The 19,251-nt window shown below is 42.8% G+C and overlaps 1 protein-coding gene across 1 annotated transcript in view; it reads left to right on the plus strand.

Annotated features, from left to right (window-relative positions):
- Positions 1-15,162, plus strand: part of TTN (titin) — a 286,949-nt gene extending 271,787 nt beyond the window's left edge. Inside the window, exons 328-333 of the mRNA XM_083155111.1 lie at positions 8-313; positions 407-1,000; positions 1,095-6,994; positions 8,576-8,729; positions 12,283-12,564; positions 13,920-15,162. Of these exons, the coding sequence (XP_083011237.1) occupies positions 8-313; positions 407-1,000; positions 1,095-6,994; positions 8,576-8,729; positions 12,283-12,564; positions 13,920-14,218 (7,535 nt within the window). The 3' untranslated portion in view covers positions 14,219-15,162. The remainder of the gene's footprint in view (positions 1-7; positions 314-406; positions 1,001-1,094; positions 6,995-8,575; positions 8,730-12,282; positions 12,565-13,919) is intronic.
- Positions 15,163-19,251: the final 4,089 nt, after the last annotated feature.

Here is a 19,251-nt window from a genome sequence, read left to right on the forward strand (position 1 = left end):
TCCACAGATAAACCAGACAAACCCACAGGACCAATAGTTGTGGACGCTTTACTTAAAAATTCAGTTGTAATCAGCTGGAAAGCACCAGAAGATGATGGTGGATCAATTGTGACCAATTATGTAGTGGAACGCAGGGAAGCTAAGGAAGGTGAAGAGTGGCACTTGGTGTCTTCCTCTATTTCCGGAACCAGCTGCAGAATTGTTAATCTCAATGAAAATGCTGGCTACTACTTCCGTGTTTCTGCGCAAAACTTATACGGTATCAGTGAAGCTTTAGAGGTTCCATCTGTCATTATGATCAAGAGTCCATTTGGTGAGTAAAACTGAATGGACAACATTGTGTTTAATCTTCTTATTTTTTTATTGTAGAAATATCTCACTAAACTATTACACATTATGATTGCAGAAAAACCAGGAGTTCCAGTTAAGCCAGTAGTCACAGCCATCACAAAGGATTCCTGTGTGGTATCATGGAGACCACCAGCAAGTGATGGAGGTGCAAAGATTACAAATTACTTCCTGGAAAAACGTGAGAAGAAGCAGAACAAATGGATCTCAGTCACAACAGAGGATATCCACGAAACAGTTTATGCTGTCAGTGGCCTCATTCAAGACCTTGAATATGAATTCCGTGTGAAATGTGCAAACATTGGAGGTGAAAGTGAATGGAGTGAAGTATCTGATCCTATTATTCCTAAATCAGATGTACCAATCCGTGCTCCACAGTTTAAAGAAGAACTAAGAAACCTGAATGTCAAGTACAAGAGCACTGCTACCTTTGTCTGCAAAGTTACTGGCCATCCCAAACCTGTTGTTAAATGGTTCAAGCAAGGTAAAGAGATACTTGCAGATGGAGAAAAGGTGAAGCTACAAGAATATAAAGGAGGATACTATCAGCTTGTCATTACAAATGTCTATGAAGATGATGCTACAGTTTACCAAATCAGAGCTACCAACCAAGGAGGATCTATTTCTGCTTCAGCTTCCTTGGATGTGGAAGGTAAGAAATTATTTTTATAAACTACTCTTTGCTATTAAATGTTGACTGTTATTTTCATCAAACTAATTTTCTTATTTTTCTTAATTCTCTGCAGTTCCTGCTAAAATTAATCTGCCAAAACATCTGGAAGGAATGGGTGCCTATCATGCCCTGAGGGGTGAAGTTGTTAGCATCAAAATCCCATTTTCTGGTAAACCAGACCCTGTGATCACATGGCAGAAGGGACAAGATCTTATTGACAGCAATGGACAATATCAAGTCATTGTTACACGTTCATTCACATCTCTTGTGTTCTCTAATGGCGTGGACAGGAAAGATGCCGGCTTTTATGTAGTCTGTGCAAAGAACAGATTTGGAATTGATCAAAAGACCGTGGAGCTGGATGTTGCAGATGTTCCTGACCCACCAAGAGGACTGCAAGTCAGTGAAGTTTCAAGAGATTCTGTTCATCTAACATGGACTGCCCCAGCTACTGATGGTGGCAGTAAAATCACCAATTACATTATTGAAAAATGTGCCACTACTGCAGAGAGGTGGATTCGTGTTGCACAATCTCGTGAGACCCGATATACTGTGGTTAACTTATTTGGCAAAACAAGATATCAGTTCAGAGTAATAGCAGAAAATAAGTTTGGGCAGAGTAATCCATCCGATCCAACAGATCCAGTAGTTACAAAGGAAGATAAGTCAAGAATGTTGAATTATGACGATGAAGTCTCTGAAATTGAAATTTCCAAAACAAAAGCAGCACATTCTTCCACCAAAGTGCTTCATGAGAGATTCTCAATTGCTGAAGAACTTGGGCATGGACAATTTGGAATTGCCCATCGTTGCATTGAAAATGTTTCAAAGAAAACATACCTTGCCAAATTTGTAAAGGTGAAAGGTACTGATCAAGTTGCTGTGAAGAAAGAAATTTCTATCTTGAACATTGCTCGCCACAGAAGTATCTTGTACCTATATGAATCATTTGAAAGTCTTGAAGAACTGGTTATGATCTTTGAATTTATATCTGGCGTGGACATTTTCGAAAGAATCAATACAACAAGCTTTGACCTCAGTGAAAGGGAGATTGTTTCATATGTACGTCAACTGTGTGAAGCTCTTGAATTCCTTCATTCACATAGTGTTTGCAACTTTGATATCAGACCAGAAAATATCATTTATACCACAAGAAGAAGCTCAAGTATCAAAATTACAGAGTTTGGTCAAGCCAGGCAGTTAATACCCGGAGACAACTTCAGACTTCAGTTCACTACTCCTGAGTATTATGCACCTGAGGTTCACCAACATGACTTGGTTAGCACAGCCACTGATATGTGGTCTGTTGGTACACTTGTCTACATACTTCTGAGTGGCCTCAATCCATTTTCAGCTGAAACTAATCAGCAGGTCATTGAGAACATTACTAATGCTGAATACAACTTTGAAGACGAAGCCTTTAAAGATATCAGCTTGGAGGCATTGGATTTCATAGACCGACTTTTGGTCAAAGAAAGAAAGAGACGTATGACTGCTGCAGAAGCCCTTGAGCACTCATGGTTAAAACAAAAGACAGAAAAAATAAGCACAAAAGTTATTAAGACACTAAGGCATAGACGATACTATCAAACCTTGGTTAAGAAGGAATGGAATTTTGTAGTCTCTGTGGCACGGATCTCTTGCGGTGGGGCCATAAGGTCCCAGAAAGGGGTCACAGTTGCTAAAGTCAAAGTTGCATCAATTGAAATTGGACCACTGACTGGGCAAATAACACATGCTGTTGGAGAAGAAGGTGGATATGCCAGATTCATATGTAAGACTGAAAACTTTGATCAGGCTACACAAGTAACTTGGTACTTTGGCATCCGGCAATTAGAAAACAATGAAAAGTATGAAATCACATACAACGACGGAATTGCCACAATTTATATCAAGGACATCAGAAAATCAGATGATGGCACTTACAGATGCAAAGTGATAAATGACTATGGAGAGGACAGCTCCTATGGTGAATTATTTGTCCAAGGTGTCAGAGAACAATATGAATACTACAGATGCAGGACAGTGAAGAAGGTGAAACGTAGAATTGACACCATGAGGCTTTTGGAGAGACCACCAGAGTTTACCTTGCCACTGTTCAATCGTACAGCTTATGTTGGTGAAGATATCAGATTTGGTGTAACAATAACAGTTCACCCCGATCCACAAGTGACATGGCTTAAATCTGGTCAAAAAATCAAACCTGGTGAAGATGAAAAGAAATATACCTTTGAATCTGACAAAGGATTGTATCAGCTGATCATTCACAAATTGACAACTGATGATGATGCTGAGTATACAGTTGTGGCAAAGAACAGATACGGTGATGACAGCTGCAAAGCTAAGCTGACCGTCATACCTCATCCAGCACCAGCAGACAATACTTTGAGACCTATGTTTAAACGGCTACTGGCAAATGCTGAATGCCAAGAGGGCCAGTCTGTCCGTTTTGAAATTAGAGTATCCGGTACTCCAAAACCAGTACTGAAATGGGAAAAAGATGGTCAGGCCTTGGCCCTAGGCACCAACATTGAAATAATTCATGAAGGTCTTGATTACTTTGCCCTTTTCATTAAAGACACACTGCCTGAGGACTCAGGCTACTACAGAGTCACGGCTACAAACAGTGCAGGTTCAACAAGCTGCCAAGCATACCTGAAGGTGGAACGTATGCGTTATGTCAAACATGAATACAAATCTGAAGAAGAACGTAAAGTACATGTTCAGAAACAGATTGACAAGACACTAAGAATGGCAGAAATCCTTGCTGGTACAGATGCTGTTCCACTGACTCCAGTTGCACAACAGGCTCTCCGAGAAGCTGCTCTCTTGTATAAGCCAGCAGTAAGTACAAAAACCGTGAAAGGAGAATATGACATTCAGAAAGAGGAGAAGAAAAAGGAAGTAAAAAAGATCCGTATGCCATATGACATCCCAGAGCCACGGATACATGCTCTGACTGCACTTGAAGAAGATCAATCTATTAAGAGGTTTGTACCAATGTCTGACATGAAATGGTATAAGAAATTGAGAGACCAATATGAAATGCCAGAACCTCTTGAGCGCATTGTCCAAAAACGCCCCAAGCGTATTCGTCTTTCAAGATGGGAGCAATTCTATGTAATGCCACTTCCACGTATTTCTGATCAATATAAGCCTAAATGGCGTATACCAAAACAATCACAAGATGACCTTGAAACTGTAAGGCCCGCACGGCGCCGCACACCATCACCAGATTATGAACTTTATTATAGACCACGGAGACGCTCCTTTGGAGATGTATCAGATGATGATTTACTTCTCTCAGTTGATGACTATTTGGCTATGAAAAGAGTTGAAGAAGAGAGACTACGTCTAGAAGAAGAGTTGGTACTCGGCTTTTCTGCCTCTCCACCAAGTCGTAGTCCTCCAAGATTTGAGCTGTCAACTCTTCGTTACACCTCGCCAGAAGCTCATGTGAGCAGAGACAAACGTAAGAAAGCAGAAACAATGTATACAAGTTACCAGATCCCATCTAAAGAAGAGATAACAACAAGTTATGCAGATCTTCGAGAACGCTATGATAGAGCTGTGTACAAGCCACCCAAACAAAAGCAAAGAATCATTGATGAGAGAGAAGAGGAAGAATTGCTTCGCCCTTACAGCACAACCCAGAGGCTTTCTCAGTACACAAGAGATCTTGAACATATGGAGAAAGAAGAAAAAAGTAGACTGCGTACAAGAAGGGAATGGGAAATAACTGAATCAACTGATGTGGAAGAAGCTGAGGAAACAGTTACTAAAGTCTCTAAAAAGGTACGCCAAACATCTCCTGCAGTGACAAGATTGCTTGGAAGAAGAAGGTCACTTTCTCCAACATATATTGAACTCATGCGCCCTGTGTCAGAGCTAATAAGACCTCGGTCAAAGCCAGCGGAATCACGTGAACCAGAAAGAAGATCTCCCACACCCGAAAGAACAAGGCCCAGGTCACCCAGCCCTGTTTCCAGTGAGAGATCACTTTCACGTTTTGAAAGAACAGCAAGATTTGATATATTTTCAAGATATGAGTCAATGAAAGCAGCTTTGAAAACACAAAAGTCTTCAGAAAGAAAGTATGAAGTTTTGACTCAGCAACCATTCAGTTTGGACCATGCACCTCGTATAACTTTGAGAATGCGCAATCATCGTGTGCCTGTTGGCCAGAACACTAGATTTATTCTAAATGTGCAGTCAAAGCCAACAGGAGACATTAAATGGTATCATAATGGCATTGAAATTCAGGAGAGTAGAAAATACCATATTAACGATGTGAGTGGAGTTTTAACCCTGGAAATAATAGACTGTCAGCCTGAAGATAGTGGACAATACCGTGCTCTGTGTACAAACTACAAAGGCGAGGCTTCTGACTATGCCACACTTGATGTCTCAGGAGGGGATTTTTCCACCTATACACCTAAGAGAAGAGATGATTTGGTTCCAAAATCTTCGTTCCCTGAGCTGCTTAAATCAGAAGACTATGCCATTTCCTCCTTTAAGAAAACTTCTGAAATGGAGGCAAGTTCTGAAAGAAGAGAAGTTAGATCACAAGTAACTTCATTAAGAGAATCTAAAGAATCATATGAGGCTTATGCATCTGAAGAAAAAAGGGTATCTGCCTCTGAATCAAGAGCCCTGGAAGAAAGAGTTGTACACAGAAAATTTAAGCCTTCGGAGCCTGCAAAAATTCTAACCAAACCACAATCTGTGACAGTTTCTGAAGGGGAGAGTGCCAGATTTGCATGTGACTTTGATGGTGAACCAACTCCAACAGTAACATGGCTGCTTGCAGGACAGTCTATTGTTTCCTCGGCTCATCGCTTAATAACATCAACAAAATATAGGTCTACATTCGAGATCACCTCTGTCAAACTGTCTGATGAAGGAAGCTACACAGTAGTGGTGGAGAACTCTGAAGGAAAGCAAGAAGCACACTTTACACTGACAATTAAGAGATCCAGAGCAGTTGAGAAAAGTGTTACATCACCACCTAGAGTAAAATCTCCCGAATCTCACAAAAAATCTCATGACTCAATCAAATCACCACGTCGAGTGAAATCCCCAGAGCCAACTACACCAAAAGCGAAGTCAACAACCAAATCGCCTGCAGACCAAGTGCAATTACCACCTGTTAAAGCACCAAAAATTGTTCAGAACTTAAAGGTGGCAGCCAGTGATGACAAAGCTAAACTTTCATGTGCGGTTGAAAACACATTACTCAATGGGAGAGAAGTGTTGTGGTTTAAAGACGGTAAGAAGCTGAGGGAAGACGGTCATTTTGGCTTCCACTATTCATCTGATGGGACTTATGAGTTGACCATCCAAAACATTTCAGAAGCTGACCAAGGTGAATATGTTTGTGAGATAACTGGGGAAGGAGGTGTGACCAAGACCAGCCTGCAGTTTGTGGGGCAGATATTCAAAAGTGTTTTTGCTGCAGTCTCTACTGTAATTGAGTCCAAGAAATCTGTCCAGAAATCCAAATCTACTTCAAAAGCAATAGTACAAGAGGAAATTGTGAAAACTGAACTGGTGTCAGAAGAAATCAAGACTGAGATTAAGTCTTCAGTCACAAATGTCAGTTGCAGCGAAGGCCAGAACGTCATTATTAAGGCCAATATACCAAGGGCATCCCAAATCAAATGGATGCTTAATGGGTATGAACTGAAAAACTCTGAAGACTACAGATATGGAGTATCTGGCAGTGATCAAACTTTAAGCATCAAAAAGTTTAGTAGTAAAGAACAAGGAGTCCTCACGTGTGAGGCAAGAACAGACCAAGGAATCATTAAATGCCAGTTTGACATGACATTAAGCAAAGATGCTTCAAATGCACCATCATTTGTCTACCAGCCCAAGTCTCAAAATACAAACGAAGGTCAGGATGTTATCTTCAAATGTGAAATCACTGGAAATCCATCTCCAGAAGTTGAATGGTTTAAAGACAACGTACCAGTAAGTAACTCCTGAGACACATACACACACATATATAATTTCCAGATTTAATAATTACTTTAAGTAGAAATTCTAACAATCAAATTATATGGTACTTATGTATTAGCAGGGTACCCAATTAGCATACGTACGGCACCGTAGGGAAATCGCATTGCATGGGATGCGATTTTCCTATGTAATTTATCCACTGCTCTCTGTCCTTGGGTGGTTCGATGAGATTGCATCGGATCGCACCACACTTAAAATCGCATGTGATTTAAAAAGGTGCGATGCCACTTAATGTACTATACACTTGTATGACATACAACGGGATTTAGGCACCCCCCTCACTATACACGCCACACTGAAGCATGCCGAGTGCAGCGAGCCCCTGAAGGGGCGGCGGAATGCGTCCTCCCGACCTTTTTATAACCCCACTATCCACGTCGGCGTGCAGTTGATTTTATATAGTGTGGCGAGCGCAGCGAGCCACCAACCCTGCAGCATGGCGAGCGCAGCAAGCCCCGCAAGGGGACGCGGAATACATGTAACGTAATCTGCGTCCCCTCGCCACGCTTCGGGCTCAGTGGCTCACTGCGCTGGCCACACTATATAAAATCAACTCCACGCCGATGTGGATAGTGGAGATATGAAAAGGTAGGAGGACGCGTTCCACCGCCCCTTGCGGGCCTCGCTGCGATCGCCACACTTCGGTGTGGCGTGGATAGTGGAGGGGTGCCGAAATCCCATTGTATGTCATACAAGTGTATACTAAATTAAATGGCATGCGATGCGATGCGATTTTCTTACGCTGAATCGCCCACTAAGCTATTTGCTTAGTGGGCTCCCGGTAAATACATAAGTACCAATTAGATAAACTATAATAAAACAGAGACTACCACAATAAAAATAACATAAATATAACTACAGTATATAATGGTTCTCCCATTGTGTTGTATACAGTAATTAAAGTCTGTGCAATAGAGCATCTAACTAGCAATACATGTACACATTTACTTTCTATCTCAGTGGTTCTCAGTGGTTCACCTCAGGACCCCACACAGTTCACATTTTCCAGGTCACCCTGCGGGTGCAGAGGTGCACTCGTTACTCACTGACACATTTTAAAAGATCCACAGGTGGAGCTAATTATTGCACCTGCAATTCTATGAGGAGACCTGGAAAACGTGCACTGTGTGGGGTCCTGAGGACCGAGTTTGAGAACCTGTAGTCTATCTTATCTTTATATTTTGATTTAATGATTATAGTTATATACAAACAAACTTTATATGTTTTAGTTAAAAAGCATACTGGGGCAGATTTATTAAGCCTGGTGAAGTGATAAAGTGGCTGGAGATAAGCATCAGCCAATCAACTTCTACCTGTCAAGTTACAGGCTGGGTTTGAAAATCGCACTTACTGTATGAGCTGATTGGCTGCTGTGTTATCACCTTCCACTTTATCACTTCACCAGGCTTAATAAATCTGCCCCATTAACTAGATCCTGCCAGTTTACTGCATCATACAATGACAATGAATTATCCTGACTGTCCATTGTGGCATAATCTTCCATCAAAGCAATTTTTGTTTCATTCTTTTTAGATTTCAATTTCGTCTCACATAAGAGTCTCCAGATCTAAAAATGTATACACTCTAGAAATTCAACACGCAGCTGAGAAAGACAGCGGGAAATATACAATAACAGCCAAGAACTACCATGGACAATGCTCTGCCACCGCATCGTTAAATGTTCTACGTAAGATATAGCAAAAATGTGTATGAAAGCTATGTGCATGGCAACACTGTGCGCGTCATCCGTTATGTGTTCTTTTATGACATTTTTCAAAAAGCAGAGTGTTAGAAAACCCTTTAGCACAAGACCGGGGAGTTTATTTTAAATGAAATACAAAGAGTTGTAGATTGCCTTTTTATAGCGTCAAAATGTGCATTTGGTGTGTGTTAAAGTGAAAGCGTAGGCATGGTGAAAGTACTGTAGACAAGTGTTGGGTTTAACCAATATTCACAAGGGAGGGGATAATCTAGCCAAAAATAAATAAAACACAATGGGCCAGCAAAAAGACATACATCGTACATCAAACCAGGAATGCAGAGATCTCCGTTTAATACATTTCAGGCCATTAAAAGGTGCTATTATAAAGTCGTTTAGGACCACCAGAGCAGAGATGCCTTGCCATGGTTGTTGGTTTTTCATTTATTTAAAGGGGAGGGGGTCTGGACTGCACACCCTACCTACTTATAATGGTATGTCCTACCCATAGGCGTGCGCAGCACATTTTATTAGGGGGTGCACCGTCAAAGGGGTGTGCCTAGCACCACATATTGGGCATGTATAACACCGCCCATTGGGTGTGTTTAACAGCGCCAATCAGGCGTGTCTACCATCATCTATTGGTACTCGCTACAATATATAAAACGGCTTTCAGTATAATAATACATGCAAATAAAGTAAAAAACATAATATGGATGATATGTAGTGAAATCATAGGCGTGCGCAGACCATTTTCTTAGTGGGTGCACCAATGGAGGGAATTGGGAATCAATGCAAACTAAATAGAAGGTGACTTATTTATGTATATGCACTTCATCATGAATCATTCCCCCCCTCCCCACACACACACCAGAAACAGGGACAGTGCGCGCCTAAGGCGTGCTGCAAAAATTTACACTGTAATGTCCATTACACATAATACCACGTGTAGTAATGCTCATACACATACTGCCAAACATCATAATTGCCATCACACATAATGACACACACAGTAATGCCCATTACATATAATGTCACCCAACATAATGCTACACATAGTAATGCCCATTCCACATAATGCCACACACCGTAATGGCCATTACACATTATGCCAGAGCTTAACAAATGCCAATTACCTATTACTCCACACACAGTGATGACAATTACATACTATGGCCCATACCGTAATGCCTATTACATATTACGCTCACACCAGAATGCCAATTACATATTATGCAACACACTGTAATGCCCACTATATATTATACAACACACCATAATACCGATTATGTATTATGCCACACAACTGCGGCTTACCTACGTGCTCGTTGCTAGGAGTTTCATGCTTGATGCCAGGGATTTCTTGCTTGATGCCAATGGTTACATGCAGGTTGCCAGGGGTTACATCTGGTTGCCTGGGGGTTACATGCACATTGCCAGGGATTCCATGCTCCTTAACATGGGTTTCATGCTCCCTAGGAAGGGGGTGGTTAAATGCTTGTTGACAGGGGGAGTTTCATGCTCATTGCTAGGGTGCGTACTGCATGCAAGAGCTCCCAGAATCTGCAATTCTGGGTAGAGCTTGTCAGATGCCCCCTGGAGCCGCAGCCTCCTTCCCTTTTGTGCCGGTGGCCGGATGCTCCACACCGCACACTGAAACTACTTGACTTGACAGTATCAGCATCCGGTCAGTGGCCCCAAAGGGAAGGAGGCTGCAGCTGTAGTGATAAACCCCAAAGGTGTAATTCAGGCCTATGAGGTACAATAGAGATCTATACAATATTGGGACATACTGTAATGAGGAACAATGGGGATCAGATTATCAGTGGAGCACAGAGGTGGGGAACAACAGGGATCAGAGTAGTAATGAAGCACAGTGGGGACCAATATTGATTGCTGTAGCATTTAGGCACAGTGGGGAACAATATGGATCTGAGTATCAGTTGCACACAGTGAGGGGACACTGGGGATCTGTGCAGCAGTGGGGGGACACTGGGGATCTGTGCAGCAGTGGGGGGACACTGGGGATCTGTGCAGCAGTGGGGGGACACTGGGGATCTGTGCAGCAGTAGGGGACACAGCAGGGAACACCAAGGATGGGAGAAGCAAGGGACACAGCGGGGAACACTAGAGATAGGAGAAGCAGTCGGCACAGCTGGAAAGGAAGGGAATAGCACTGGGTATAGTGGGGAACCCTGGGGATGGCAGCAGCACTGGGCACAGTGGGAACATTGGGGATAAGAGTAGCACTAGGAACAGCAGAGATATCAGAAGCACTGGGCACAGTGGGGATGGTAGTAGCAATGGGCACAGCCAGATGGCAGTAGCAATGGGCACAGTGGGGATGGCAGCAGCACTAGGCACAGTGGGAAAACTATATGACAGAGGCAATGGGCACAGTGGGGATGGCAGCAGCACTGGGCACAGCGGGATGACAGTAGCACTGGGCACAGTGGGGATCGGAGTAGACTAGGCACAGTGAGGATGGGAATGGGAGCAACACTGGGCACAATAGGGTTGTGTGGAGCATGGCTGGGAAAAACGGAGATGTATATGTCAGAGCAGGACAAAGCAGAGCCCTGTCAGTGAGTGGGCAGCGCGGTCACCTAGTGGCATGTACTGTACCTGGCAGCCGTGTCCGGGGAGGGGGGAACCCACTGCTATGTGCTGGTGACGGAGGAGGAGCGCGAGGCACCATTCACCGGTGACTGGATTCTGCTGCTGGGACTCGGAGACTGCAGTCATTGCCTTCCCGTTCCCTGCTGCGCTTGGCCGCGCTCCTCTGTCCATTCTTCTCCAATAGACAAGCGGCGCATCAAGCACCAATTCCAGCGTGGGTCTCATTGTTGCGCTACTGGAGACTCCCCTCCCCCATGTCGGCCCTGGCTGCAATCGTGCGGGGGTGCCCGTCATTAGGAGGTGCCTGTGCACCCCCGGCACCCCCCGTGCGCACGCCTATGGTCCTACCTAGCTGAGAGTACTAAACTATAGAAACCATTTGTTTTCAAATGTATGTAATGGAGATCTCTGCACTTTATCACCTTGTAGAATGCAAGTTTATTTTCTAGCCCACTGCAGTGTGATTGGAATATTATTTTTAACCAATATTCATCAGAAAGAACCTCTAGAAACCAGTGTTCATGTGCCATCATTCTGTCACTTGTTTCTAGGAATTTGATAGGCTTCTGCCATAATTCTGTCACTAGTTTCTAGGAAAGTGATAGGCCTGTGCCATCATTCTGTCACTAGTTTCTAGAAACTTGATAGGCCTGTGCCTTAATTCTGTCACTAGTTTCTAGGAATTTGATAGGTTTCTGCCATAATTATGTCACTAGTCTCTAGGAAGTTGATAGGCCTGTGCCATAATTCTGTCACTAGTTTCTAGGAACTTGATAGGCCTGTGCCTTAATTCTGTCACTAGTTTCTAGGAATGCGATAGGCATCATTTTTATGAGCACCGTTCTGTCCGGAAATGGCCATCCTCACAGGAAATAGGTCCAATTCTATTGTTTAACCTTCCATTTTCTTCTGTTATTCAAAGGACTTCTTGAAGAACCTTCAAAACAGGTTGTGCTCAAATCTGCTGGAGAAGTAAGCCTGCAGGAAAGTTTTGCTATGCAAGCATTGCAAATGTCTTCCACCAGGCAAGAGGCCTCTTTCAGCAGTAGCAGTAGTAGCAGTATTTCGGAATCTAAGTTTGCAGGTATGTCTTCAGTGAAAGGAGCATCCTTTATGGAAATGCACTCCAGCAGCATGATGGAATCCTCCAGTATGAAACACATGGAAAGTTCATCCAGCAGAATGCTATCTGCAGGCATCAAAGGTGAGCATAAAGTACACATAAACCATCAAAATGAACTTACCTATAAATGATTTGTTGTACTTTGTTCCTTGATAGCGCGTAGTCAATATTCCCAATTATAAAATTGGAAAAAAAGAAAGTAACAGAGTAAATGCGCTAAAACAATAGATTAAGTAAGCAAATAATGCTGTTTTGTTTGACGAAATGCTATATATCACTGGAATGCACGTTTCTCCTCAATAATTACTAAAACACAGTCTAAAAGAACAAGGAATGGTAACTACAATATTTCTTGATGTAGCGGATAATCAAGAAGTTGAAGGTAAGAGTGCTTTTAAGCCTTGCCAAGTGGTTGGTTCGGCCAGATTAATAATATTTTGTAAACAGATTACCAATAGAAGACTTCATTTAACAACCTATCACATAACCCCCAACTTAATTGTACTGAAAATTAAACTGAAGATTGGGAACTTTGGTGTCAATCTAGGGCCCTGCCCAGCGCACCAGTGAATGGATGCTTCATGCATATAGCAACTATTTTCCGCTTGCTCTGCCTAGCGGGGCAGCGGATGAAAGGGGGCCTCCCAACCACTCCCCCGACCCCACCACGGACATCATATCCTGCAAGTGGGACAGTGGAATTGTTCCACCAAATCCAGATGGATGGGAAGTATGTATTTGTATTGGGGACGATAATCTTTAATTAAGAATTTGGAGTTATTGGGGGAAATTTACTAAGGTGTGTATTCTACTTCACATATGATGTTGCTATGGGCAACAAATCAGAATCTACTTCTTATTTATTTAACACCCTCTAGAAAATAGACAGTATCTGATTGGTTGCCAATAGCAACATCACATGTGAAGTAGAATACACATCTTAGTAAATTTCCCTCATTCTCTCTCAAATGGTTTTTAAAAGGAGGATATACAAATACTTAGAAGGCATTTACAGCAGAGCCTGCTTCCCACCGTGTTATTTAGTGAACCCAATAAATAGACTGCTTTCACCAGAACTTCTAAACCTTATCTTCAGGTTTAACAGGACACGTTTAAAGTAAAACCCTGTTTGAGAATTATAATTACTGTCTAAGTGAATGCAAATAATCCACTTGTACAAGGTACATTAGGACATCCTAAACCATTATTTGATAATAGAGTTGAGAAACATTGATTTCCATTCCCTATGTCCTCCAGATTGTATAAGACACTTTTAACCGTCACTGATTCCGTTAGCAATTATATCCAAAATATAATAGATCTAATGAATGCTCAACATCATTGCTGGAGAAACCCTTATGGAGTAATGTTAGTATATAAATAGGAACACACAAAAAAAGAAAGATTTTAACTTTTGTCTATTTTTTTACTTAAAGGGAGTTCACCCAAAATTGAAGCACTTCCCTCTGATGTCAGTATCGACGCTGGAAAAGTTCTTACCGTAGCCTGTGCCTTCTCTGGGGAACCCACTCCAGACATCGCATGGTCTCAAGCTGGGCGATCTGTTCCTTCTGAAGATCAAAAGGGCAGAGTTCACGTGGAAACCTCTGAAGACCTAACCACTCTCATCATCACCGACGTCCAAACGAAGGACGGTGGTCACTACACGTTGAATCTAACAAACGCTTTCGGATCGGACTCCGCCTCTGTAAACATTCACGTCCGAACACATTAAGCAATCGATCGTTTACATTCACTTGTGCACCAACAAGTGATTCACTTGGACTGGAAAAACTGATATGTAAATAGAAAACTATTTTTGTACCTACCTGTATAAGAAAGAGACCATAGATTTACACTATAACTTACTCTTAATTAACTTTAAGAGGTTGAATCATTTTTTGACATGTACATACTGTGTATATAGCCGAGTTGACCGGTTATGGAGTTCTGTACCATATATTTTGTGACGTTTTAGAAGAAATGCAACTGGAACGAACGGTGGGCAGGAGAAAGTTTCTAAGGAAGCGAATACCTTGTCCACCACTAAACTATGTGCCTCAACACCACGTTGATGTCTAAGTCTACCTCAACAGGTCGAGAAACTCCCTGTTGAAGACCTACACCCGAAAGAGGATGCTGTACTCGAACTATGCAAACACTACATACTTTAAATAATTGTAAATATTAGGTGCTGTTTGCAAATACCCTCCTGCAGGCAGCACTGTAATATTTACATTATTGACGAATAATAACCGTAACTGTTTTACAGAGACTATTTCTTGTTTAGAGCAAACTGCAAGCGGCCAGCACTTTGCTCATAAACTACTTCTATGCCCTTTTTCTGACACGCTGACTCCCTCAACTTGCTCCACAAGTAACATCACCTGGCCAAACCCTCAACGAAGCAAGTTCAGAGACTCGGGTGCAGAATCGGTGGCATAACTCTCAAGAGGTTCACCGGGTGCAGTGATTGTGTGTGGTAGAATAGGAAGTATTACATGTTTTGAGAACAGGGCAAATAAGCAAAGCACCGCAGTTGGACAAACTGTTGATTAAAAACTTTTTAAAGCCCTTTACTTTGTTGTAGCTCTTCCATGTAGTATTTATTGTGCATGTAGTAATATCTATTTATTGAACCTCTTGCAGATAGCTCATTGATTGCAATAAAGCATGTTACCTGCACCAATAAACCCTTGTTTCGCCTATTTATTCTGGGTTATCTTTGGCATTACAATGCAGTGCGGAATAGTTCAGAACATTTGAAACTAAGAAAAAATACACTATTATTGTACATATATTTAAACAAACAGTTTACATGGGCTTTAATTTACAGATTTATATACAGTATACATACATACCTTCCTTCCATGTTTTTAAGCATTATATTGATATCATTAGACAGGAGTTTAAGATGGAGCTTAGCCCATGTGTGTCATATGCCAGGCAAATGAATACAAACTTGGCAGGTACCTATCATAAGAAAAGTACAATTAAAAATGTAACAAAATAGTTATACCGCTTTCACTTCGCTAACCTGGGTCAGACCCAGGATTCTGTTCACAGGTCCAACCTGGATGGTTCATATAATGCAGTTTAAATTGCTGGGTTGGTCAACCTGGGTTATTCAGTTTAGTGCCAGTGAAAGGGGTATCGGTAAAATCTACAAGAAGGTATGCACACTACAGGGAAAGTGACAAAGTCTGTGGATGGATAGATATATAGATACACACTCCAGGTAGACTCTGGGGCATTACAGTGGGTTTTTAATTGGGCAATCATTTAGAAGGCAAAACCATGTGGTAAATGATTGCCCCTTTAAAAAAAACCTTCAAGTTTGGCTGGCATCCCACACGGCCGCCTGACTCACAACCTATTACATCTGGCCCTGTGTTTACAAAAAGTGTGTATATCTAGCCCGCCCACAGTGCCAGTCCAGGCTAGTGTTAACGGTTAATTAACTGTATGTGTAGAAATATTGAGTGTCCAGACCTTTAAACCAGTCATAAGGCTGTGAAAGGTTAAAACTGCTTGAAGCTGTTCAGAAGCTGCACAGAGATGGAAGACTTTGCATGAAATAAATAAGATATTAATATACTTCCATCCAGCTGATAACCACACAATGAGAAAATAAAGGATGCATGGCCTAATTCAGAGATGGACGCAATGCCGATGGTGGTGCAGTTACTGCACAGGCTGGAAAACCCCAGAAAAACCCTGCAGTGCATGAGCAGCACTGAGTGTAGTTGGAGACCGCTGCTGCATAAGGAGACACTTGTAGTAGAGCTGGTGGCACACAACTGTGGGCGCTCCTGGGCAATGATTGGGTGGTGGCCTGAAGTGTTCCCCCTCAAAAAGTGTCATGGTAATGGAGAAGGTCAAGAGCATGGGTCCTCAAACTGCGGCCCTCCAGATGTTGTGAAACTACAAATCCCAACATGCCTTGCCACAGTTTTGCTATAAGGGAGTGTTAAAACTGTGGCAAGGCATGCTGCGATTTGTAGTTTCACAACATCTGGAGGGCCGCAGTTTGAGGACCCATGGTCAAGAGCTTCAGTGAGCACTGCCGTTTTCACAATTGCAGATACACAACCACAAGGCCATGGGTAGACGGATTTCAGACGTAAACATTGAGCAGGCCATAGGCTGTCACAAGTGTCGTGGTGCAAGCCATGGTGGGCCGATGGTGGAGTGTTCAAAACTGCCAATGCAGTTCAACTGTCCACGCTTAAATTGGGTGTCTCAGGATTTTCAGTCTACGTCGTATGTTCGTGCACACAGGGGAAGCCACTAGCATCCGCATATTATCACTCCCGCCCTTCCCATAGCACACACCTCTTAATATATGATCCTAGGAATTGTAGAATTTATCAACTATTTTCATATACTTTAAGTTCTAAAACAGAGGAGTAATCAGATGCCAACTTAACCCTGCAATATTCACCATAATTGGGGTTTAAGAACAGGCTTTGCTTCCTGAGCCCTTTAACGCCACCTGACCGGCGAGCAAATGCCCACCCCCGCATGTGCATCCCCGCCACAATGCGAATGGATGTTTTGCATACACATCCATTCGCACGGGAATGTACGGTCCAAAAATTATTGGATGGTCGCTGACCATTTAATGATTTTTGAACTATCCGTAAATAAAAGTTGGTCTTGGCTGACTTTTATTTACAAAGGACATTGCGGCGAACGGGGCCGGAGCTGACATCAGGTGCCCGCCCTGTGTAGGCTTTGGCATGCCTAAGTGTGGATGTGGACGCCCACCATTTTTGGGGGAACATCCAGAAAACGCTGGGCGTTCCCATGCGCCCCCATGTGAACACCTCCGCACAGCGGGCCTGCACATGTATATGTTAGCATATACACATGCACAGAGCCAATATAATGGTCCCCGGAGCAAATACGCCAGGGACTGACCTTTACAGAATTAGGCCCAATGTATGGAGGCAAGCTCCACTTCTTTCCTTAAGATGACCACATGAACATGAAACAGATTTCACAAATATACTGAACTATCCAGACCATTGTTTGAGGCACTGACCGATTATCATTCTGTAACCTACACTGAACTTTAATAGTTCAGACCAGTAATGTAGTTGGTTTTCCCCCCTGTCTAGACTTACTCAGCGAAGGAGGCCCCTGATGATATTAGCGGGCCTCCCTCCCAACGGCCAGGGAATGCCTGCGTTTTATGGGGCACTCCCAGAAAACGGGATGCAGTTAGAATCCCGGCGGTCAGAATCCCGACCGCCAAAATCCCGACACTTTCTCCCTCTATGGGTGTCCACGACACCCATAGAGGCGATCCACGTCCCCCCTTGTCGGGATTTCGGCGGTCGGGATTCTGACCACCGGGAATTTATACCAATCCCCAGAAAACACATGGTTACTACCCGCAAATGGCCACAGGGTGTCAATCACTCTGCGAGCAGCGTCTTCATATGGACGGCTTATGTCTGAAAGAGTCTGTGCTAATTTGATATATGACACTTGTATATTGTGAGTTACGGAGTCTGAACTCGGTACAGAACAAAACTTGTATTTAAAAAAAACAAAGCTGTGGCTTCTAAATTGTAGCACATCATATAGAGATTCCGAGACCCAGACGCACACAATACAAGTATCATATCAAATTATTCAGTACAGTCTCCTTGTTTCCTGGTCACATTATCAGCTAAAAAGAGAAGCAAAAAGACTCCTGGCGCTATAAGAGTCTCACTTGACCTGGTCTGCCAAGTGGTGCTGAAAGACGTGACTGAAGGAAAGATGTATATGTGTCTTATGGTTGTGTCTTCAGAGACGCCACCAGCAGGCACTTCAGTACAAATCCTGACAGTTGCAATCTTTTTTTAGGTTGTTGTATGCAGATAGAGGCGGTGCCGCACACATAATACCGTCATGCCGCATGCAATTTTAATCAGCAGTCTACTTGTGTGTCTTATTCGGGGGATGCAAATAAGATGCATTTTCAGCAAAAAAAGCTGCCTGAGATTAGCAGACCTCATGCTGCCGGTTCACTCATTCCTGGCGTTAGCAGAGCTGCCGCCTCACTTAGGCCAGACATTAACAGAGCTGCCCGGAAACCGCCACCTAGGCATCTCGACGGGCGTGCAGTATGGAGTAGGGGGACACATCTAAATATTGGTTCTCCTTACCATTTGAAGAACAGATTAAGGGGTTCACTTAGTTAACTACAAGCTGGCTGACCTGGCAAAAGTGCACATGCGACATATTTGTTTTGTTCTTAGCCCTGCACAATCAGGGACAGATAGAGGTGAGCTAATTTGGTGCTACCGGTGTTTCAACTCTCAAGGTTAATTGATCGGCCCCTAAAAGTCTATGGGGCAGATTTATTAAGCTTGGAGAAGAGATAAACTGGAGATAAAGCGGAGAAAAGGTAAAAGGAGATAAAGCACAGCCAATCAGCTCCCAACTGTCTTTTTCAAACACAGCTGATTGGCTGTGCTTTATCTCCTTTTACCTTTTCTCTGCTTTATCTCCAGTTTATCTCTTCTCCAAGCTTAATAAACCTGCCCCTATTTGTCATATACAGATGGAGCCTTCTTCAGCTAGCCTCCTCTGGATAGCCATAGTGAGCCAATGCCTATTGTTCTCAGCTACAATACAATATGTAGAACAATACAGTAGGGGATTAGAAGAGGATTAAGGGGGTTATTCTGGTTCACCTGCATAGGCAAATTCACTCTCAAATGGGCAAAACCATGGGGGTTATTCTGATTCACTAGGAAAGGCACAGTCACT

The sequence above is a fragment of the Crinia signifera genome, chromosome 7, assembly GCF_055691185.1.
Source record: "Crinia signifera chromosome 7, ASM5569118v1, whole genome shotgun sequence".
In the NCBI taxonomy this organism is placed as follows: Eukaryota; Metazoa; Chordata; class Amphibia; order Anura; family Myobatrachidae; genus Crinia; species Crinia signifera.